This window comes from Ornithodoros turicata, chromosome 3 (assembly GCF_037126465.1).
Source record: "Ornithodoros turicata isolate Travis chromosome 3, ASM3712646v1, whole genome shotgun sequence".
Taxonomy (NCBI): domain Eukaryota; kingdom Metazoa; phylum Arthropoda; class Arachnida; order Ixodida; family Argasidae; genus Ornithodoros; species Ornithodoros turicata.
In genome coordinates this window covers 67,589,860-67,612,018 of record NC_088203.1, presented here as the reverse complement: position 1 = coordinate 67,612,018, position 22,159 = coordinate 67,589,860, and the positions used below count along the sequence as shown (strand labels likewise).

Genomic DNA, 22,159 nt, shown 5'->3' with positions numbered 1-22,159 from the left:
AAAGTTTGGGCAATGAGAGTAACATTTTCGGAACCATTCAAATCCGTACTAAGCACAAGGTACGCTGAGAGAGCAGCATAAATGCGGGAAGGCGTTCACTCCGCGATTGAGTCTTAGAATATCGTAAGAATACAACAAGTAGGAAGCTGCGAATTATATATCTCGATGCATATATCCGCAGCTCGCAAAAAGCACGCCGGTGTATTGACTTGGCGACCAAGTAAGAGCAGAAAAGTAGCAAGCGTAAGTGGCGTTCATATCCAGGACCGCAAAACGCTTGCCATAATCACCGCTATAAGGAAACCGCTCTCAGTGTGGGCAGACCTAGACCAGGCTCGGCTACGCAGCGAAATCGGAAATCTTGGTGGTTGCGGCATTGACAATGGTTTTTCACCCTTTAGGACGAAACATACTAACAGTATTCCAGACTGCGAACTTATAATCTGTGTGCATACAGCATTGATAACATGCAGTCGACGTATAGATGACGCTGAAACAGATAAAAAATAACAGCGTAGATTCGCAACTGCCCAAGCAGCAAAATGTACTGAAAGTCGAGTGCAATAGGTGTGGACGGGTAGGTGGAAGGCCTTGAACAGACTTGAGAAACTAAGGAACATTGATAAGACACATACCGTCCACCCCTATTGCACTCGACTTTCAGTACATTGTGCTGCTTGGGTGTCGTCTCGAATGGGAGGCTGAAACGCGGCATTATGCTGCAAAACAGAAGGAAAACAAATGATAAGAAACTAACAAAGAAATTATCGTTGGAGATTTCGCTTAGAAGTTACAGTCCCGGAGTAGAGGGTACATTTATAAGTTACAACAAGCTGTTTTTGTTTTTTCCGAGATGTAACTTCTATTCGTGTTGTGAAGACATGACTTTGGTCGCTTTCAACCTCTAAATATACGTTACAGTGGTGTAACCTGTAAGAAATCTCGAAATCTACGTCTATGTAGAAGTTACATGTTTCTAAAAGTTACAATAAAAGGTACGGGTTTAAGAGTGTATCTGTGGTTGATGTCTTTTAAATACATTAAAATATAAATGTATCTGCGTCATGGAAAGGAAGTAAATTTTCGGAAGGTGGGGTAAAGGTGGGGAGTCATGGTAGGTTTGGTGCTACTCAAAGGGGTCACGTACTGAAAAAGTTTGAGAAATACTGGCATAGAGGGATGTCATTCCAAATGTGACTACCCAAGGACGACAGGAAGAATGGACCGAAATTAGTGTGGTAAGTAGGAAACCAGAATTAATTGTGCTCATGCCTGAGAGAAGGGTGTGGTATAATTGTGCATGGCTAATTCAAATGAACATTGAGGATGCGGAAAAGGGGAGAAGGGAAATGAGAGAGGCTCATCAGGATCTAAAAAGAGAATAATCTGCAGTGCCTGCTTCTGGGTCAGGAGAAGGGCTTGAAGGTATATGTGAGCCTCACATATACCTTCAAGGTGAGGCCATAAGTGATACGTGAGTGGATAAGGGCGTAGCACACGGAACGTTAACAGCACCTGAGCTTAGCAAGGCCAGATGGCGTTCTCCTTTTAACAAAGTGAATATGATGTTGCCACTATATATTTTCACGGAGCACCATGCCCAGAAACCATACAGATGGTACCCGAGTGAGTTCATGTGGCCCGGTCCTAAGAACATTATTGTTAGCTACGTTAAGGATTTTCGGGGGTATGGTGAAAAATGGGTTATTGTTAAGACCGATTCATGGATACAAGCCTGGTAATACTCTCCTATGAGTTGGAGGTGGCACAAGACATGAGCCATGTTGATAAACTGTTTCCAATGTTTTGCAATTTGGAAAATGATATGCTGGATGAAAGATTCATTGTTTCATGCCCAACCAGAGGCACAAAGCTCAATGCATGTTCAAACCATGACAATGCTGCATTCATGAGTAAATGATATAGGTGTGAAGGTCCTTAAACATGAATTCAACAGAAATACTCTGCCTGGGTGTACTTCCTGCTGCTCAGACTTGTGCCCGTTACCGAAAAAAAGGAACTAAATACCGTTACCCGTTACTTCAGAAAAAAGTAACTAAATACGTTACTCGTTACCAACATACAAAAGTAACGAGTTCTCGTTACTCACAGGTAACGAGTTACTTTTACGTTACCGCTGCATAGTTAAAGAAGCCAACAAACACGCCGTCACTTGCCTTCAACTCTTTATTAATGAGGAATTGCACTTCAGGAGAAGCTGATAATCGAGATTTGTCGTCCGTCCATCGTGTTCCGTGTCTCTCGGCCCGTTACCATGAATCTATATCAGTTTGCCTGAACCTTCTCCCTTGTTTCCGAAGTGGGGGTGATCGGAGATTACGAAAACACAAGAAAAAACACTGGTTTTCGTGCCACAGATCACCAACGGTTTCCCAAAACAGACGAGGGGCTGCGTCATAATTTAGAGCGCTCAGAAGCTTAGCAAAGATAAGTCGAAACGCGTTTTTTGTAGCCATAGCACAATTGGTGTCCATTCTTGGGAAGGACTGATGGTCGGAGATTACGGAAACAAGAGAAAGGACAACAACACACAGTGAGGGACTGCAATAATACCTTGAGTCACAAGTCACGCAGGTCAAATCTGCAGCCATTGCACCACACGGAATGCCGAAATGTGCTCCCTGTGCTCAAAAAAAGGAACGAGTAACGCCAGTAACGCGTTACCAATTTTTGTAACTGATTCCGTTACTATTACAATTTTTTAAAAAGTAACTGAATCGTTACTTCGTTACCAAAAAAAGTAACCGTTACCAGGTAACGAGTTACTTGTAACGAGTTAGGCACAACTCTGCTGCTGCTTGGCACGCTCGTGGAATCTGGTTGCAAAGCTGCTTCTGAAAACTGCCCTGCTGCTATTGCTTTCTTCACACCGTCTATGCATCAATATTTGTACAGCTTGGGAAAAGTTTACGGAACACCAGGGTGTCGCATTTCTTCATTGGAGCGACACCCTAGCAGCAAACCGAATCAGGCACACACACTGAGGGGTGCATAGAACAGTTCGTCACCCGTTTCTTGTTCAATATCTTCCTGCTAGCCAAGGGCCGCTCCGATGAAGTGCAAGCCAACAGGCTCATTGATATGCTGTCCAGCTGGAATATATGTTGTATTTTGGAACGATGTATTGTTAACGATCAACGAGACCAGTAAAATTATCCAAAACTGGACTTGAACTGCATTTTTGGCTCACTGAGGTGAGAGAAAAGCTACATTTCCTTGAGGTGTGAAACAAAGCTTGATAAATGAATCAACCAAGTTGTGTGATCTAACTGGTGTATATTGAGTAGATCTACAATATAGATTTGCAGTATCTTCCGGACTTTTGCCTCTCATGTCGCAAAGTTAAATAAATGCAATCAAGCATACATTGGAACTCAGTTGCTGAGGCACGGCACACGAACATCCAAACATCAGTGATTGTGCCAGTTATTTTCACGCACAGTATGATCTTCTGAATTCCCGTGCCTGCCCCCGTGACTGATGGTATTGTTTTCTTAAGTTGCAACAGATGCTTTTTACCAAAGTGTACTTAGTGGCAGTACACAACTATCTCATAGAATGACCCACCTGTGCTGCCATGTGTACAATCTATGCACACTTTTCTTGCCAAATGCCTTAACGAGCTTTTTTGCATGCCTGTCATGAGAACTAGCAAGAAATCCTCAACACGTCCGCCTCCTTGCAACAAGTCAGTATTTCCTCATTGAAAGAGAGTAGGGTCATCCTTCTTGCGTCTGTGTGGAGGGAAAACACTGGACTGCTTGTTTGGGCTCTGTTAGAACCACGGAGTAAGAAGACTAGGAGGTGAAACTGCCTATAGAAGCAAGCGCCGGCGCGCGACCAGAGACTGTCACGTTGCGGGAGAGAAAAAAGGCAGTTGCTGACTTTACGCGACAGATGGCACGGCGGCGCTGTCTTCCATTTTGTGCTTTTACGTGGAAGGCTATGGGGAAAGCAGTGCTTTTCGCGAGTCGTACGGCAGCCTCTACGGATGATGACAAACTAATGAACGTGAACGATGTTTGTCTTGGCAATAAATGTCACGCTTGTCAACTACGTAGCGCTTCTTGTTTAGCGAAACCAACGGAAACAATTTCGTTCTCTTGCCTCTCGGTTCTGTTGAGCAGACGACAGGAGCACTATGATCGCGTAAGCGTTTCATCTTCTTCATCATCTTCAGGTGGCAGTGTGGGCCGGGCCGCCGAGCGCGCGCTCCTCGTACATTATCTGGTCGCGGGAGAGAGTGAAGTTTCATCTCCTAGTCTTCTTACTCCGTGGTTAGAACTGATCAACAGGGCAACACTGCTTTGATTGTCGTCATCTTTCCTGTCACTGTAATATATATTATAGTCCCTCATGGTTGTGTACAAATACTGCCTTGTAGTGAAGTGAATTAAATCATTTGCAATGCGCTATCCAGTGCAATTCGAACACTAAGCTGCATAGAAAGCTGAGTGTTCCACAGTCGCATAGTTTCCCTTATATAAACAAATAGTTTCTTGAAGGAAAAAAAAAAAAGAGAGACATTCCAGTATAACATAGTGTTTTACATGGGCCTAGCACGGGCCACCTCTATTGCATCTTCCTCTGTTTTTGTCAGTGGGGTGTGGCACAGCCCAAAGTCACATTCATAGTAGGAAGCTTGGAAGACAAATGAGACCTTGCTAGTTTGGAACGTTGCAGACACATCAGGAAGGCAGGTGCCCTCACGCCTGACAGAACCTTGTGGTTTTATGGAACATATCCTTTGATGTGTCCTCTCTGTAAAAGCACCTGATCAGTCACAAATATAATAACACTTTAAACCTCCACCTTTCAACCTTTTTTCCCGTGTGCCTTTAGTGAAATGACTCTTGGCTGCCTTCTGCATTTCTTCTCTCCATGTCTGAAAATATGAGATCAGAAAAAAATAGCAATGCCCTCAGTTTTAACACAATTGGCACGGGTTTTGTATTTCGTTGCCCCAGTTAAAAATGGAGCATGAGAGTTCTGAGTAAAAACACAAGTACAAAATAATACGAAAAATTAAGCACAACTAAAGATTACTGATAACAGCCGGAACCATGATATTTATTCTTATTTACCAGCTTCGGTGTTGAGATGGAACAGGTTAGTTATTCCGAACACGCCGCACGAACTAGTCGAACTCGGCAATATGGGTGTACATTACACGCCGGACTGCCGGTTTATGCCATGGCATCATATGTCGCAACACCTGTTAAATAAAAGCGTTGAACGCGAATGGTATGTGTGTATTGGTGAAAGAGAGCATGAGACGTACTTACCTCCGTTTAGAATTGCAGTCGCGCGTCTTAATTCGCTTGGAAGTTGTATACATTTACCTGGTGCTGCTGTTGCATGGGCCTGGGCTAAGAGAGTGCAGCTGAGAAAAAGTGGACTTGCATTTGTTGCAATCTGCGGTAACGGAGCAGACCATGGAGCAATTTTGTTAACGCGCTTGTTTGGATATGTGGCGCCACCTGCCCCTCCCTATCGCAGGCATCCCTCTGGTTTACCTCTTATTACGCAATCTCATGTATGTACCTATACGGGCAGTCAGCCCTGTCAGCCCGGTCATGTCACTTCAGCTGGAATAAATACCAGCACATGAAACAAGGTGTCAGAAGTGAGATGGCACAACTGACAAGGTAATCCTTCCATCCATGCACAGGCAACGGTTTTGAGTGCCGATCATAAGTACCGCACGACTTCTACGTCTGACGATTTCGCCCAGCCCTAAAGTTTCGGAATGGCGATGGCGCTTATCGAAACGCCGCAAGGAATGGGCTTCCAAGGGGACATCGCATCCGAGTGGAAGTCCTTTAAGCAACGATTCAAGCTATATCTCTTAGCAACGGGTGGACAAAAGAAAACGGATGCGGAGAAAGTTGCCTTGTTTCTCTCTCTGGGCGGTACGGCCCTCATCGATGTTTACAACGCCTTCGACTTCGGAACAGCCACCGAAGCAGTACCCGAGCCGGACTTGGTGTGGAATACCGTCATAATCAAGTTGGACGAGTACTTCGTGCCCAAAGAAAACGAAATTCAAGCAAGACATGCTTTCCGCCGCCCGCCGCATGCAAGGTGCTTGCGAGTCGTTCGACCTGTTTCTCACGGATCTCCGATTACGCGCAAGATCCTGCAACTTCGAGCCACAATCTGACAAGATGATCAGAGACCAAATAATCTTTGGTGTGGCTAGTGACTCTATACGCACGGACATTCTCAAACACCCGATGCAACGTTGGATAACGTCATTAAAATCTGCCTCGCCCATGAGTCTGCAACGGCGCAGATCAAGACGTTTCAAGACAGCTCGAACAACCAGCAAAGCAACCAGGATATCAACGCAGTGAAGAACACCGGAAAAATCTCTACCAAAAAATGGGCGCACGCAAAGAAAAAAGTCCAGAAGACGAATGTACAAAACTGGTCGGTACTGTGGTGGCCAGCATGCCACAGTGAGAAGTGAATGCCCAGCATGGCAAAATAAATGCTCCCGATGTGGAAAAATCAATCATTTTGTCAAAGTGTGCAATCAAGGCAAAATCAACAACTTGCAAGAAGACAACCAGGAGAGCAGTGAGGAAGAAATACTTCAAGTGTCATCAAACAGCGACAAAAAGAGAATATTTGCCAATATGCAGCTAGAAAATGGACACAAAACACGCGTCCAAGTTGACAGCGGAGCGTCGATAAACGTGATCCCAGTGAAGCTTGCTGAAGGTAAAACACTCAGCCCCACAACCACAACACTGAAAGCATGGAGTGACAGTACAAGAACTCCGCTAGGAACTTGCCGCTTGAAGTTGAGAAACCAAAAGCAACAGAAGAAACTTTATTCTGTCGAGTTCGTTGTGGTAAAAGAAGATTACGTGCCACTATTGGGCAGAGAACTTTCTGAAAAAATGGGCTTGATCTCCTTCAACTATGCCCTTGTGTCGCAACTAGACAAGCAAACTTCCATTTTTGAGAAGTACCGTGCTGTATTTGATGAGACACTTGGAAATCTCCCTGGAGAAGTGCATTTAACAGTTGACCCCACAATGGTGCCCCCGATGAGCACAGCAAGCAGAGTACCTGTCAATATAAAGGACAAAGTGAATACGCTTCTGGACAAAATGAAAAAAAAAAAAGGTGTTATCACATCGGTAGACGAACCAACACCGTGGGTGAACAGAATGGTCATCGCCCAAAAGAAATCAGGCGAAATGCGCATCTGCATTGATCCACAAGCGCTAAACAGGGCACTGCAACGAGAGGTCCATCCCTTACCTGCACTCTACGACCTCCTGCCAGACCTAGCAATGGCAAGAGTATTCTCGAAATTCAACTTAAAGAATGGGTACTGGCATTGCACGCTTGACGAAGAGTCAAGTAAATTGACAACCTTCCAGACACCACCCCAAACGGAACAAAATTTCCCGTGGTGCTCCTGGGGATATCCTTTCCCGGCAATTCGGATCTCCTTGGGAGACAGACATTTTTCCGACAGATGACGCCATGATTTGGACTTCCCACAAATATCCGTCGTTTGCCCTCACAGGAAGTTACACGGAGATGCCGGGACGTTGCACGGACTTACTTGCGTACGTGCTCAGGGCCCGGTATTTTCTCATTATTATTGATACCGTTTATTGAGCTGCTGCATAAGTGGACAGACTCCTACTATGCGTTTTTTTCTGCCATTTTGTTTCAGCTTCGGCCACTGCATCTTTCTTTCTCAGTTGGTTCTCTTTGTTTCTATCTAGTATTTCTGTGACAGACATTGAGCGTGAACTTTTAAAAAGCAAAAAAAGGTCTTAGAACCATGAACTTAGAAAGGCAGTGGCATACCTTTCGAAAGTGAAAACAGATACTATATATTGCTTGTCTCGCGAGCTTCCACCAATTCTAGAGTCCCGTTTGCCTGCGAGTCAAACTAAAGGGTGAGGTGTTTAATTTTAATGCGATTACGTATACCGACAACACTGGACTGAAGAACTGCTTGGCGTATTGACTCACTCCAACGATAACGTCTGTGTTTCTTACTGCTTTTGATTTGAGGCATTTAGCTGGTTCAGCGAAAGTCGAACTCACGACGCGACACACCTTGCCATGTTTCTCTCTCTCCTCTGATAATGCTCCCTGCAACATCCCACCAGAGAACCTATTCAGACAATTCTTCGAACGCCCGTTACGGTACATCCTGCGGATGTACAATAAGGGACGTCCATGCATGTAGCTCCCAGAGATGTCCATTTCCATCCAGAGATTGTCCATCCATTTCAGGACATGGACGTTGGGATCTATTTCGAACGTCCGCAGGAGATAGTGTTCTGTCTGGGACTTGGACGAAAAAGATGGCTACGTCTGCCATTCGGACTGAAGGTCAGCAATGAAATCTTTCAGAAGCGACTGCAAATGGCCCTACAAGACATACCTGGTCTGGTGTGCGTAGCAGATGATATTTTGATCTACGGAGCGGGAGGAACCCTTGAACAAGCACAAAATGACCACGACAAAAAGGTAGAGAAACTACTGCAGCGATGCCGCAAGGCAGGCATTAAACTCAACAAAGACAGGTGTGAACTCAACAAAACGGAGACTGTATTCCTGGGACACAAACTCACCAAGGATGGTCTAGCAGTAGATACTGACAAGGTCAAGGCAATCAAGGAAATGGAGGCCCCCAAAGATGTACAAGGTGTGCAACGCTTCTGTGGGATGGTCAATTACCTATCCAGATATTTGCCACATTTGTCAGATGAGTTGGAGCCACTACGAAGACTTACAGTCAAAGGTGTGCCATGGATGTGGAACAGAGACCAAGAGGATGCTTTCAAGAAAGTCAAGCATCTTGTCACTGAAGCACCTGTGCTCGCATACTACGACAGTGCCAAAGAACTGGCTCTACAATGTGATGCAAGCAAAGATGGCCTTGGCGCAGTTCTATTACAGGAAGATTACCCACTCGCATTTGGAAGTAGAGCACAGACCAGTACGGAACAGAGATACGCGCACATAGAGAAAGAACTACTTGCCATCAAATTCGCCTTGCAGAAGTTTCACCAATACACATACGGAAAAACGGTAACCGTCGTCACTGATCACAAGCCCTCACAAATGATACAGCACAAGCCTCTTGGGCAGATGCCACGTCGACTACAAAGGATGATGATGCAAGTTCAACAGTACGACATAGACATCGTCTATCAGAAAGGAAAGGACATCGTCATTGCTGACACCCTTTCACGGGCATACCTCAAGCAAGAAGACGACGCCTGCGAAGCACCCATCATAAATGTAGTCACACATCTGCCAGTGCGTCCAGCCACAATAAACAAAATCCGTGAAGCCACACAAAGTGACTCTACCTCGCAAATACTTTCCCGGATAATTGCTGCTGGATGGCCAGAAGACAAGAGTCAAGTACCACCAGAGGCAAAACCATATTTCACGATTCGTGATGAGATCAGTGTTCAAGATGGACTGATCTACCGAGGAGAACGACTAATCGTGCCAAAGGAACTGCGAACAGAAATGAAGCAAAGACTGCACGAATCTCACATGGGTGTTGAGAGCTGCCTCAGACGGGCGAGAGAGTGCATATATTGGCCTGGCATCAGCGCGGAAATCAAAGAACTCGTACAGGCGTGTGACACATGCAATTCGCACCTGATGACACAGCAAAAGGAACCACTGATGTCACACCCAGTACCATCCAAACCCTGGGAAAAAGTAGGTGTAAACCTCATGGAGTGCATAGGACACAACTTCCTAATAACTGTAGACTACCTCAGCAATTTCTGGGAAGTTGACAAGCTGAAGTGGAGCAGTAATCAAAAAATTAGAGGCACATTTCGGAAGATATGGGATCCCCTCCACAGTCTTCACGGACAACGGACCACAGTTTTCCAGCCAAGAATTCTCGCACTTCGCCACTGAATGGGACTTCCTGTCACATAACTAGTAGTCCTCACTACCCCCGCTCAAATGGCATGGTAGAATCAGCCGTCAAGACAGCAGCAGCGCGCTCAGCGGCTCCCGACCTGCTGCCTGCGCTGGCCAGCGGGAGCAGCGGCGCTGCGGCAGCAGGTTGTCTACGAAACGAGCGCGCTGCCCTAGTAGACGGAAACTTGCCATCCGCTGACAGCGCTGGCAGCGGCGCTGCTTTAGTAGACGCAGCCTAGGGCTGCGTTCCAATACCCCGGTTAGTCGACTGCCTAGCGGTCTAATCGGAAGTGCCGCCATGTTAAGTCTCGTTCCAAATCTCGCCAAGTCCGCTATTCAGTCGGCTACCACCTAGTCCGCATCGATGCAGTCTAGTTATACGCCTGACCATCTGACAGCCGGGATGGCTGACAGCGGGAAACGCTAGTACCTGCTGCGCTTGCGCCTTACGCATTTCTTGCATGAGCAACGAGATGGCGCCACAGGCGCCTCGGCTAGGCAAGCCTGTTCCAATAGTGACAAGCAAAGGGGTCTACTCAGCTGCCTAGTCTGGCGGCTTCGCGGGCGCGATGTATTGGAACGCAGCCTAGACCTGTGCGCCGATGGCAGTTTGACCGGCGGCGGCGTCAAGCCGGTTTTTCGGTCGGTGGCGGTGGCGGCGGCGGCAGCGCGAGCATGCAGATGCTAACCGTTGCCATTAGCGTGGGCCCTGTGGTACCTAACATGGGATGTAGCAGTAATCATCTGGTTATTTGCGTGCGAGGAGGCACTACGCGCATAAACGCGTGTGGTTTCCTATTCCGCAAAAAGCAGAACTGTCAGACATCTTTTCTATTTTATGTTTTTTATTTCAAGGCACACCACCCATCTCTACGTGTGCTCTTTTGGCACGTTGCCACAAGAACGGAACCCTCCAAGCGGATTAAGTTGTTTATTAAAAAATATATGTTAGTTAACACTTGGATAGAGCAAGTCACGCATGACTAGGTGAACGTTTGTTGCACGCTATCGAATATTCTTCTCAGTTCTCCTTGCTGCTGATTGAATTTTTGCAGAGCTCGTAGTTGTCATGTACAAAAATTAATTTGTCCAAAGTCGACGGATGTAAACTTGCCCTCTTCGCTTGCACAAACAGCCCGGCAATCGAGAACACACGTTCGCTGGGGGTGCTCGTTGCTGGAATGCTTAGCACTTTTTTTTGCCTTAGGCGATAACCACGGAAGCTCGCGCTCTCTACGTTTCTAGAACCCCAAGAGCCCATCAGGTTCGGTTAACGGCATGCCGAAGCAACCGAGAAGCGCGTGGCACTCAGCTCGTATAGAGTTTGTCGTCACAAACGAAGTTGAGGAATACCTTTCGGCAAGGTCGGTTAGGCATCCCATCGAAGGTTTCGGAGACGCACCCGTAGCGGGCAAATCGCATTCCTTGCAGTATTTTGCGACCTGGGATGCCAGAAAGTCCACTTTATCCATGTACCTTTTCTCAAGGATATCCTCTACTATCTTCAGAATCTGAAATCTTGGGCCAGGAAGCGATGCCGTGACTGCAAGGTCGCTGACAGGAAACCGGTGTTCAAACTTTCTCAGCATTGCTCTCTTGAGCGATCTCACGAGCTCACTGTTGTCTTCGCTGTCAGTGAGGCACTGTTCTATTTCACACCTTAAGACGAGGAGAAGGTTGAAAGTGCATCCTTTTTGGGCGGACAGAAGCTCGACGGATGTGCGAAACGTCTTGAGGAACTGGAGCAGTTCCGTTATCAAGGTCCATTCCTCTTGATTTGGTAGAAGGCTGACGTCTACCATCAACAGGAGCTTTTTCAGCGGTCCATAGTTCGCTGAGATGCTTTCAACCATTTTTAATACACTATGCAAGCGGGTGGGCATATCGGACTTCACAGTAATGTCTTGTTGAAGACACCGGGTTTGCTGCATACTCGTGATCGTGGTCTTCTGTTACTGGCGCCAAGGGGTACTGCTCATCGTTTTCAAGAATGTTGCCAACTTCTGAAAGCGACAGAACGACAGTTCTTGTTTCCGCCTCGATCAACTCTTCAAGCATGTCAGCTTTGTAATGCACTCACAAGAAGCGCCTGCAGTTTAGGAACTTTTCCAAAGCCGTCCACGCGGATGAGGTTATGAAGGCCGTGACCTATGGACAGGTGCTGCTCTGTTTTGGCCAATGAGGCTGCACGCTTTACGTTGGAACCGGCATCAGTGACGGAATGCACCACTTTCCCATTTAGCCCAAACTCGTCGACGCACTTCGAGAGCTCGTCAGCTCGTCGAGAGCTCTGTGTCATATTTCTTGTCGTCAGAGTGATGCCTCGTAAGTCGAAGCTTTCTACAAAGTATAAACAAGCTTGATATTAGGCGCAAAGTGCGGATTCATGTTTCCCACTAAATACAATTACCATCGATAAAGTGGCAGGTGAAAGTTATGTAGCTCCTTCCAGAAGTCGTAAGTCATCGCCATGAATCTGGGTCTCCGTTTTATTTGTTGTTTGACGTGGTCACGCATCAGGGAATATATGTCCACCAGGGCACCTCTAGAAAGGATGGTGCGGTCAGGAAGGTCTTCTGCTGTTTGCACAAGGCATTGCTTTACCATGAAATCCTGTTGATAATTCAAACGACAAAACAAAACAGCTTCAGAGAGCACTGCTCGGCTTCAACAAAGTTGTTTTCTAACCGCTGGCACAAAGACAACATAACCTGAAAGCCATCCCCGTCTACAATGCTGAATGGCAGCATGTCTCTAGCTAACCAAAGCACCATGTCTCGTGCTAGAGTAGACTTCCGCTCTGCAGCTGTGGTGTGAGATGTCCTCCTTGGAGCAGCTTCGAAAAACGTTCCTATGTTCCCTGTTTGCCTTTCGTTGAGGTCTATCCGATGGGCTTCATACAGGTGTCTCTGCAGATTGGTTGTGCTCACCGATGAAGAGTACCGCTTTACGTTACTCCTGGGTGAAAATATTGGTTATTAACGCATGGGTTCCGGAAGGGAAAGACAGGCAAACGGCTGGAGCGCTCTGTCTGCTAAATGCAAGAGAGCCCAATATATCTTGATGCTTCTTCAAGATACTAACTTTTGAAATGATTTGTCTCCGTCCTCCTCCTTCGCGCGCACCAGGCACTCTTCACAGAATAAATCAGAACAGATGTTCCTCTTCTTGTCACCACCTTGCAGAACAAGATCACCAAAGTAGCGCCAGACCCCGCTCGTTTTTGTGGCCTTCGAACTTTTATCGATAGAGAACAACGACACTTTCCTTCGGAACGGACAACTCGTTTCCGATGTCATGGCAAACCTCGAAAGCAGCATCGCGCAATCGTTTTGAGCTTCCCGCTTGCGCTCGTCCGCACACAAAACGAGATCAACCACGGAACGCCGTACGGAACGCGCGTGGTCCCTCGGCGCGCCGGGCTGGCACCAGCGTGAGGCAGATCGGCGGCGCTGGCGGCGCGAATCGGCGGGGCACAGGTCTACACGCGACACCTGCCCCTCGTGAGAGACTCCGCTCGGTCTATTGCGCATGCGCCAACCCGCCCTCCAACTCTCTCTCCTTCCGCTTGTATGGACCCATGTGGTCTGCACGCCAACCAAAAAAGAGAAGAAAAAAATCCACGTGTGCCGCTGGCGGGCAATTTGCTTTCGGTTTCTCGGTCTGAAATGGAGAAACCAGCTACGGATGAATGTCCGTACTGCGATCGGTGTTTCAGTAAGTTGTACAACTTGAAACGACATGTGCTGAGTGTCCATAAGGTAAATTACTCTCCACAACTGAAAAATAACTTCATGTGCTGTCACTGCACGGCCGGGTATCGCTTTTACGAGGACTTGGTAGCGCACCATGAAACGATCCACAGCTTCGCTGCGAAATATGAGTCGCGGAAATTTACCTCGATGGAAGGTAGGTCTCTAATCTCATCCCCTACGTATAAAGAAGGGACAATTTGCTAAGCCAGAGGCGCTGGCAGAGCAGAAGTTCCACATTGCAATTCATGCGGCCTTCTGCAGCACTTCTTTGCCGCGCTTATTTCAAGCAGACTCGCGCTACGCTGTTGTGAAAGCAAACATAGGGAACCTACGTCGAGGAGATATTATTTGTTGGTTTGTTTTTCAGAATATGTGAAACAAAATTCGAGAAAGTTTTGTTTTGGACAGGATTGTCAACCTTGCCTTATACATGTACACACTTGTACTAGGTTATGTGTTTGGATGGTCATATATTATGGTATATACAACTTTAAAATCTCTAGGACAGGAAAAGTGGTTGGAAGAAAGGTTCTATATTTGTCTAAAAACATAATTTGGAAATGTATATGATAGTGATTAGAGTGAAAATTTTATACAAAGCACTTTGAAAGACATACCCCCACCTCAGTCTTCAGACACTGCTTATCTGAGCTCATTTCACTATCCCACATTCAAAGCATAAGTATGTAACATCACATCATTGAAATGTCACCTGGCTGATAGTGTTGCACATACTAATTGTGAAAGGCACATCACATACATTTCAGCTTTCAGTACAAATGCTTGATTCGACATTCCGTACAAGAGCACAAATGTGGATGGTAATTAGTGGCACGCCTCAACAATATACTTAAATTCAGAATGATTTCAACAGAATTCAAAGCGTGGAAGGAAGAAGTGGAGAAGGCCACACACACCAAGTTCTCAGCCTCAACCGGATCAAGAACAATTGCTGGTGGTGTCAAGAAATGGTACTTGCGGTGTCACCGGTCAGGCACTTATGTTCCAAGGGGTACATATTTGCAACATATAGCTATGATAATTTTAATAATAATTGGGTGTTTACGTCGCGAGACAACTGAGATCATGAGCGACGCCACAGCGGTCGGTCTGTGGATTGCTTTTGCCCACCTGAGGGTTCTTTAACGTGCGATGAAAGCTCATCACACGGCACCCCGTATTTAACGTCCCTCGCGGAAGACGGCGTGTCTAAGCAACTTGTACCCTGCCACCAAGTTGCTGGCGTCCTCGGCCGGGTTCGAACCCGCAATCTCGGGATCAGAAGGCGAACACGCTACCGACTGAGCCACCGAGGCCGATATAGCTATGACTATATATATATATACAGACACACATATATATTGAAAAGTTGTATTTTATTCCAATTCATTAATTGTCCCTTACAGGCACAGGTGCAAGACAGTTGAAGTCCCAAGGCAGTGTTAAAACTGGTGGGACATGTCTAGCACACATGACAGTCTGCAAGGATGGTACAGAAGTGAGAGTGAATTACCAGAGTTCACACCTGGGGCACAATTTTGAGTTGTGCCACACTACTTTGTCTACAACTGAAAAGGCGGGTATTGCAGGTAACAAAATGTACAATCAGTATTATAACATATACCAAGAGACAACCATATGAAAACTTATGATTTACATGCACAATATTGAGAACTACTTTTTAGTATCCATTGCTAATTAAGTTTTCACTATGAAGATGTTACCTAGTGACCCTTGCAGGCACATAACACACAAAAATAGGTGGTTTCAGCCTTTGTTGCATGTACTATAAAGTATAACCTTTTTTTCAGCAAAACTGCAAGAAGGCGTGACCATGGACGCTGTCTTGGATGGCATACGCAACAACCTCGATGGAACCCTTGACCGCATACACCTGGCGACACGACAAGATCTCCACAATATAATGAGAGATTTCAAAATCACCTACAATGAAAAGCTTCATGAAAATGATTACATCAGTGTCAGACTATGGGTCGAGAGAATGAAAATGGAGTGTCAGGATCCGATTCCCTTTTTCAAACATTAAGACCAACAAGATGACCCTAGTGTCCTAAATCGAACACAGGGTGAGCTGCTTGATGAAAAAGATTTCCTGCTTGTCATTATGATGCCACCACAAGAGCAACTCCTAAAGGCCCTTGGCACTGACAGACTATGCATTGACGGCACTCATGGGACTACAGGTATTGATAAGCTGCAAGCTCTACACAAGTTGTAGGTCTTTACTTGTTATGTGGATAGTAACCTCTATCATGGTTATGCTAATTTTAGGCAGACTTGTACATGTTTAGAGTATTGTATTTATGACAGTATTTTCAACACTATTTCTGGTATTTTGGTATCTTACTCAATACTTTTTAGGGGAGTATTTGTACTCGCATGCTCGCTGTTCACGAATTTCCATTCCCATGTCCATTCGAACCCCTACGTTGACCATTCTGGAAAATCATCCAAATTCAAGGTTTTGTGCCAGGTGCACAATTCCAGGGAGGGCAAGGGTTTCATGATGTGTGCCTTGCAGCTGCAACAGAGTTCTGACCCAAATATCACCTCTGGCTCAGTCATAGCCTTCCAGCTCTAAGACAACCCTACATGGCAAGCTTCTACTCTTTCTCTTTGTGTACGACAGATTGGTCAGTCACCGCCACAGGCCCTGTTGTTGTTCTTTTTTTTTTTTTTTTATTTAGCGATATAAAGAAGTTATACTGCAAGGGTTGTCAGTTCACAGACTGGAGCCAACGAAAGAGGTACATTCACTCTCCTGGCACAATTTGCTATCTTATTTTAAATACTTTTTGGGTATCTTGTACATGTCTGAATTTCTAGGATATTCTGCATGTAGCAGTTGGCTATTGGCCTGTTCAGTTTATTTATTCATTCAATACCAGAGAGTGTCACTATATGCATTGTACCAGGGCAGCGTGCAGGATGTCTACCTACAGATGCCGACAATTAAACACGCAGGGAGGAAAAAGGATATAACATGCATACGAAGTCTTGAGTCTTGACGAGGACGAGGGCTATCAGATGCACTCACAACATTATGTGGCAATCATTTAGGCATCATGCAACAAAAAAGGACAAAGAAGGACTTCACTATTACTGACATACAGTTTACATTTTTAGTATCATCTATCCTACTTGATAAGTACTCACACCACACAAGGAAAACATGCTTATCAAGCCCAGTGTCACCATATTTGTATATCAAAAAGAAGTGCAAGTGGCATTTGTGTTGATAACAGTTCCCAGCCTAACCTTTTCTTTATCTCAGTGGAGTTGGTTGAAAAGGAATTATTACCTGCCACCAACCTCGCTGCCTGACTTTGTACGGCCTCTATTAATTTTAATTGTTTCTCTATTAACTGTTTCAAATAGTCTCAATTCATCTTCATCAATTTATCTGTTGTTCCTGTCCAAGTATTCCTGCTGAGAATCTCATACAACAGATGTACATTCTAGAATGCAGGAAGGACGTATAATTTATAAAGTCCCTCCTTAACATTGGGAGGACATTGAGATTTGAAGGAAAGGCAAAACAATTTTTTGCCTGTAATAAAATTAGGCAAAATTTTTTTAATGACATTACCATTCTGCCATAGGACTTTCTTTTTAAGAAAAGAATATTTTCTTCTCTTTTTAGAAGCTTTGGTTTTAGGTTGAAAAAAAAAATCAATGTAAAGCGGAGCTTATTGGACACAGCTTTGTCAGATATTTATCAAGGCATTCACAACGTTTCCATTGATATCTTGGCTGCTAAAATCAATATTCTAAATGTAGCATGTTTAAGTGTTTGTTAATTACTATATCTATGAAAAACGCACAATGAAAAAATAGTTGCCATCAGGCTAATAACAGCCAGTCAGTTTCATCTGTGTAAAGTCTTTTTTTTAAAGGATACTGGTACACGATACCTGAGACACACTGTAGAAAGGGGCAACATTTCCTTTAGGTGTAAGCCAAAGAAGACATGGAGCAGAGCTGTGTCTTGTGTCGTCCTTTTTGATCGTCCATTTATTGTTTGTGTATTCCTCAGGCTGAAAGAAACGTTGCCCCTTTCTACAATACACCAGCCCACTGGAACACTTCTAATTCGTTCTTCGACACCCTTTATATGAGCAGCTTAACTGAAGTTGCAAAGGGATTCTCACCCTGTGTCTGTGTCATCCCCATAGGTTTCGACTTTGAACTTGTGACGCTCCTATGTGTTGACGAGTTTGGCAGCGGGTTTCCTTGCGCTTTCTGCATCACAAGTCGCACAGACTATGTAGCCATGAAGATCTTCTTTGGTGCCATAAAAGAAAGAACTGGAATCCTGCACGTAAATACCTTCATGAGTGATGATGCACCAGCGTTTTACAATGCCTGGAAAGACACCATGGGAAAGGCTGACCGGCAACTACTATGCACATGGCATGTGGATAAAAACTGGAGAGAAAACATCAGAAAGCATGTAAAAGGCAAAGAAGCACAGGAGTTCACATACAAGGTAAGAACAGGTTACATGATACTAGTGGCATGTAGCATCGCACAGCAGCAATAGCTTATGCTAATCACATTCAGTTAGCTTTTTGAAGACCTGATAGCTTTTGAAACACACGTTCTTCCAGAGACCGTAATCATCGTATTTTGAAGTACTATAATGTATTCATGTTGGTTTCTCTCTGGGATTACCCGCAGGCTTTGCGGACATTAATGGACGAAGCAGATGAAGGCAGGTTCCAAGAGCTGTTGAAAGCCTTTCTTGAAGAGTGTGCAACTCAGCCGGCAATGGAACTCTTTTTAAAGTACTTTACGCGCCACTATGCTGGACGAACGAATGTCTGGGCAGCTTGCTACCGCATAGGGGCCGGGATAAACACAAACATGCGGCTTGAGGCACTGCATAGGGTTCTCAAGTATTGCTACCTTCAAGGGAAGCACAATAAGAGGGTAGATAGGCTCATATCAGCTCTCTTGAGACTTATGAAAAACAAGCTGTTTGATCGCTTGATCAAGTTTTCTAAGAATGTGCCCGGGGCACAAGTAAAGGAAATCGTCAAACGGCATGAAGCTGGTGTTCACATTCCGCAAGAACACATATGTAATGTTGGCACATACCAATGGTCAGTGAAGTCACAGTCTTCTGAGGGTGTGTCGTACACTGTGACACAGCAGCCAAACACTGACTGTACTTCATCGACATGCAGCTTCAGGTGTCCAAAATGTGTCATATGTGTCCACAACTTTACTTGCACATGTATCGACAACACAGTGAGGCTTGGTCTTTGCAAGCATATCCACGCAGTTGCTGCCACTCTGATGAACGCTGGACACCTGAAAGAAACTGTACTGCAACTGGATGAACAGGTACGATATTGTGTGCATTATACGCTTTTACAAGGGTGTTGTGCATGCATGATTTCATTCACATGATTATATGCGACACTGGCACCTAATTGTGTATCTGACTATGTTGGAATCAGTCATTGTGCTAAAATTTCTAAAAACATGAAAAAAGGTGACAGGTGCACACAAGCGTGATTGTGTCTGCATGAGTATAATATCTTCTTGCACTTTCAGCACTTTTAGTACAATGACTACTACAATGAGTATTTGATATCAATACCTCTTCATAAAATCTTATCTTTTTGCGTGCCTCATCATGCTTTGTGCCACAGCAGTAGTATTGGATTCACTACCTTGCAGTGATGATTGTTTCATCTTTCCTCTATGCAGGTATGCAACAGTGAAAGCCTCATGGAGTCACTAGTCACTGTTGATGTTATACAGGGCAATGGTAATGATAGTGACAACGATAGTGAAGACAAAAGCCATATCCTAATGGCTGGGGCCTTATTTCATCAGCTTCAATCCACAGTAGTAGATGCAGGAACAAAGGAAACAGTCAAGTCTACATTGCGTCCACTCCTTGAATCTGTAGCATCATGCAGTTCGACTACTTCAGTACCTCTGCAAAGACAAGCTCCAAACAAAAAAATAACACCCCAGCCACGGTTCACAAGCAACAGGAAGAAAACCTCCAGAGTGTCAGCAACACACATGGCAAAGCCAACACATGAAAGTAGAAATGAAGTAGCATCTTTACTGCTGAACCACGGAGAAGTGCACCACACTGGGTTTGACCACACATACTTTAAATAGACAATGCCAGGGGCCACCCAAGTTTTTAACCCGTGCATTTTGTCATGTACTGTGAGTTTATTTTTGTAGTACCTGTTTGAAGCAGGATGTGACCTGCTAGTTCCAAAAAATTGAAGTGTGAGTACATGTATTGTTATTTCTCTCTTACTGTCTTCTTTTGGCAAATGATTTCTTCCAAAGCACTTCACTTTTGAGCATTTCATGAACAGAAAAGTGGAACACATAACAGCATCCTGTTTTCATGGATGAGCTTAGGTATACTATATGCCACCCATGAACTGGTGATGGGCACAGCTAGTTTGTGAACACTCAACATAATCAATAGGGCCCGGGACTTTATGCGCCAAGAATCTTGCATGAATATAGCATGCAGAATATAGCATGAAATGTCTAAATATGCAGATATATTGTGTTGCCGGGAATGTTCCTCCAGGAGCTTTCTTGTAACTGTGAACTGTAAATACGTAAATTGTCTAAGAGTGTTATACAAATGGAAATGCATGTTCCTTATTCGCATTTGGGGAGTATACGTTTAGATGTGCCTACTCAGGTATTATTCGTTGTCCATTATCATATGCCATTATTGCCACCATACTTGGGATTTTCAACAGTGCAACACACATACATATGCATTTCTACATGGGATGAGTTAAGAATCTAGTGAAGAAAGCAATATACCACAAAAATGTGTGGTATGTAGCTGGATGTTATTCGGGCGGACTAGCTAGCTACCTACACCTTGCGCAGACAACTCTTCACTGTCCCATTCATTGGCTTCAGTAATGGCACCCTGCTTTTAGAATTTTCTTCTGGGTGCTAGTGGTGCCATCTGAACCCACAGATTACATAGCAAAATGCAGCCTAAAAGCAGTGTAGCAGCCAGACATGTGCGTAACGTGTTACTTGTAATCAATAACTTTTTTGAGTAATCAGTTACTTTAATGTCAAAGTAATTTTTTGAGTAATCAATTACTTTTCTGAGTAATCGATTACTCAGTAATTGATTACTTTTCCGGCAGCGATTACCTTATCTTTCAGATGCTCTGCCCAAAGTCATGCCCCTCTTGCTGTCAGCCCTTGTTGGGACGTTCAACTATAGCACGCAGAGGCCATTGTAATAACGTTCTGGAATTTCAGGGTCTCTCTCCCTAATCTCTTCCTACACACCTGTGTGGTGGAACCTGAAGCTTTGGAGGTTTAGTGAGTCATTGTGAAGTTCCCTGCATTGCTCTTCCAGAATAGAGTCAATGTCTTCCCTGGTGATAAATACAGCGGACGTCCAGATCTACTTGTCCTACATTTTTCTTTTTCGTATTATTTCAGCTGCTCCGCTGTTTAACCTGTTTTCTCTCTCTCTCTTTCCTTCTTCTCTGAGGCACAGAAAGGCGGGTTTAATGTGTGTGAATGCAAAGTAACGGCCGTAGTAACGCGCTACTTTTCTACTCGTTACCCAATTACATTTGGAGCCGAGTAACTGGTAACGGTAATCAATTACTTTTTTTGTAGAAGTAACGGTAATCAATTATTTTTCCGAGTAACAGGCACAAGTCTGGTAGCAGCTTAGATGTCTAACTGGAACGTGGGTTTTCGGCCGATGACCTCTCTTTTGAACTAACGTGAGTAGTGGCAAAACAAAGTTGCAGTTGCAAAGATATTGTGGCACAACAAAGGAAATGTTAAAAACTGATTCAAATGGCACAGAAAGATTACATAATATTCAGCCAAATGGCACGGAAATATGACATTTGCAACCAAATGATGCCGAAATATGACACCATATGCAACAGTCATACAATACGGTGACCAGGAACTAACATGGCGAAATATGCGCCCATATGACACATGAAACATTGCAGATTTTATGTTGTGGTTGGTAATGCATGGAGAAATGCTATGATATCCTTTTGAACGCATTCTTAAAATATGCATTTTGCATGAGCTTCTGGGCCCTAATGATCAATATGTTGATGTTTGTTACATATGTAGCTCGTAGCTCATGTGGAACAATTTCTGAGTGTATTGTCATAAGCTAAAACACTGTAAACAATTATATTGCACTATAGGAACAATTATAAACAAGAAACAACTATGATTCACATATTATATCCATGATCAATTACTGAAACAAGGCTGGGCCATTGCCCCCCAAACAAACAAACTATGATTCCTTTTTATTTCTGTCTACGTCCTCTGTTCCCCCCCCCCCCATGGAAAACATCCTGGCCATGCACCTCTCCTATTCTGTCTTCTCGAACACGTTTTTCTACGCCGTCTTGGTTCTCATA

At 44.7% G+C, this 22,159-nt stretch overlaps 1 protein-coding gene across 1 annotated transcript; it reads left to right on the top strand.

The window, feature by feature from the left end:
- The first annotated feature begins 13,622 nt into the window (after positions 1–13,622).
- LOC135389598 (uncharacterized) lies at positions 13,623–19,145 on the top strand. Its single transcript, XM_064619633.1, has 6 exons — positions 13,623–13,671; positions 15,116–15,298; positions 15,521–15,690; positions 15,796–15,944; positions 17,853–18,219; positions 18,411–19,145. The coding sequence occupies exons 1-6, from the start codon at positions 13,623–13,625 to the stop codon at positions 19,143–19,145; spliced, it is 1,653 nt and encodes a 550-aa protein (XP_064475703.1).
- Positions 19,146–22,159: the final 3,014 nt, after the last annotated feature.

Coding starts and splice junctions, on each gene's coding strand:
- LOC135389598 (XM_064619633.1), top strand. CDS start 13,623: ATGGAGAAACCAGCTACGGATGAATGTCCGTACTGCGATCGGTGTTTC. Junction 15,945..17,852: donor CTGCAAGCTCTACACAAGTT/GTAGGTCTTTAC, acceptor TTATATGAGCAG/CTTAACTGAAGTTGCAAAGG. Junction 18,220..18,410: donor CACAGGAGTTCACATACAAG/GTAAGAACAGGT, acceptor GATTACCCGCAG/GCTTTGCGGACATTAATGGA.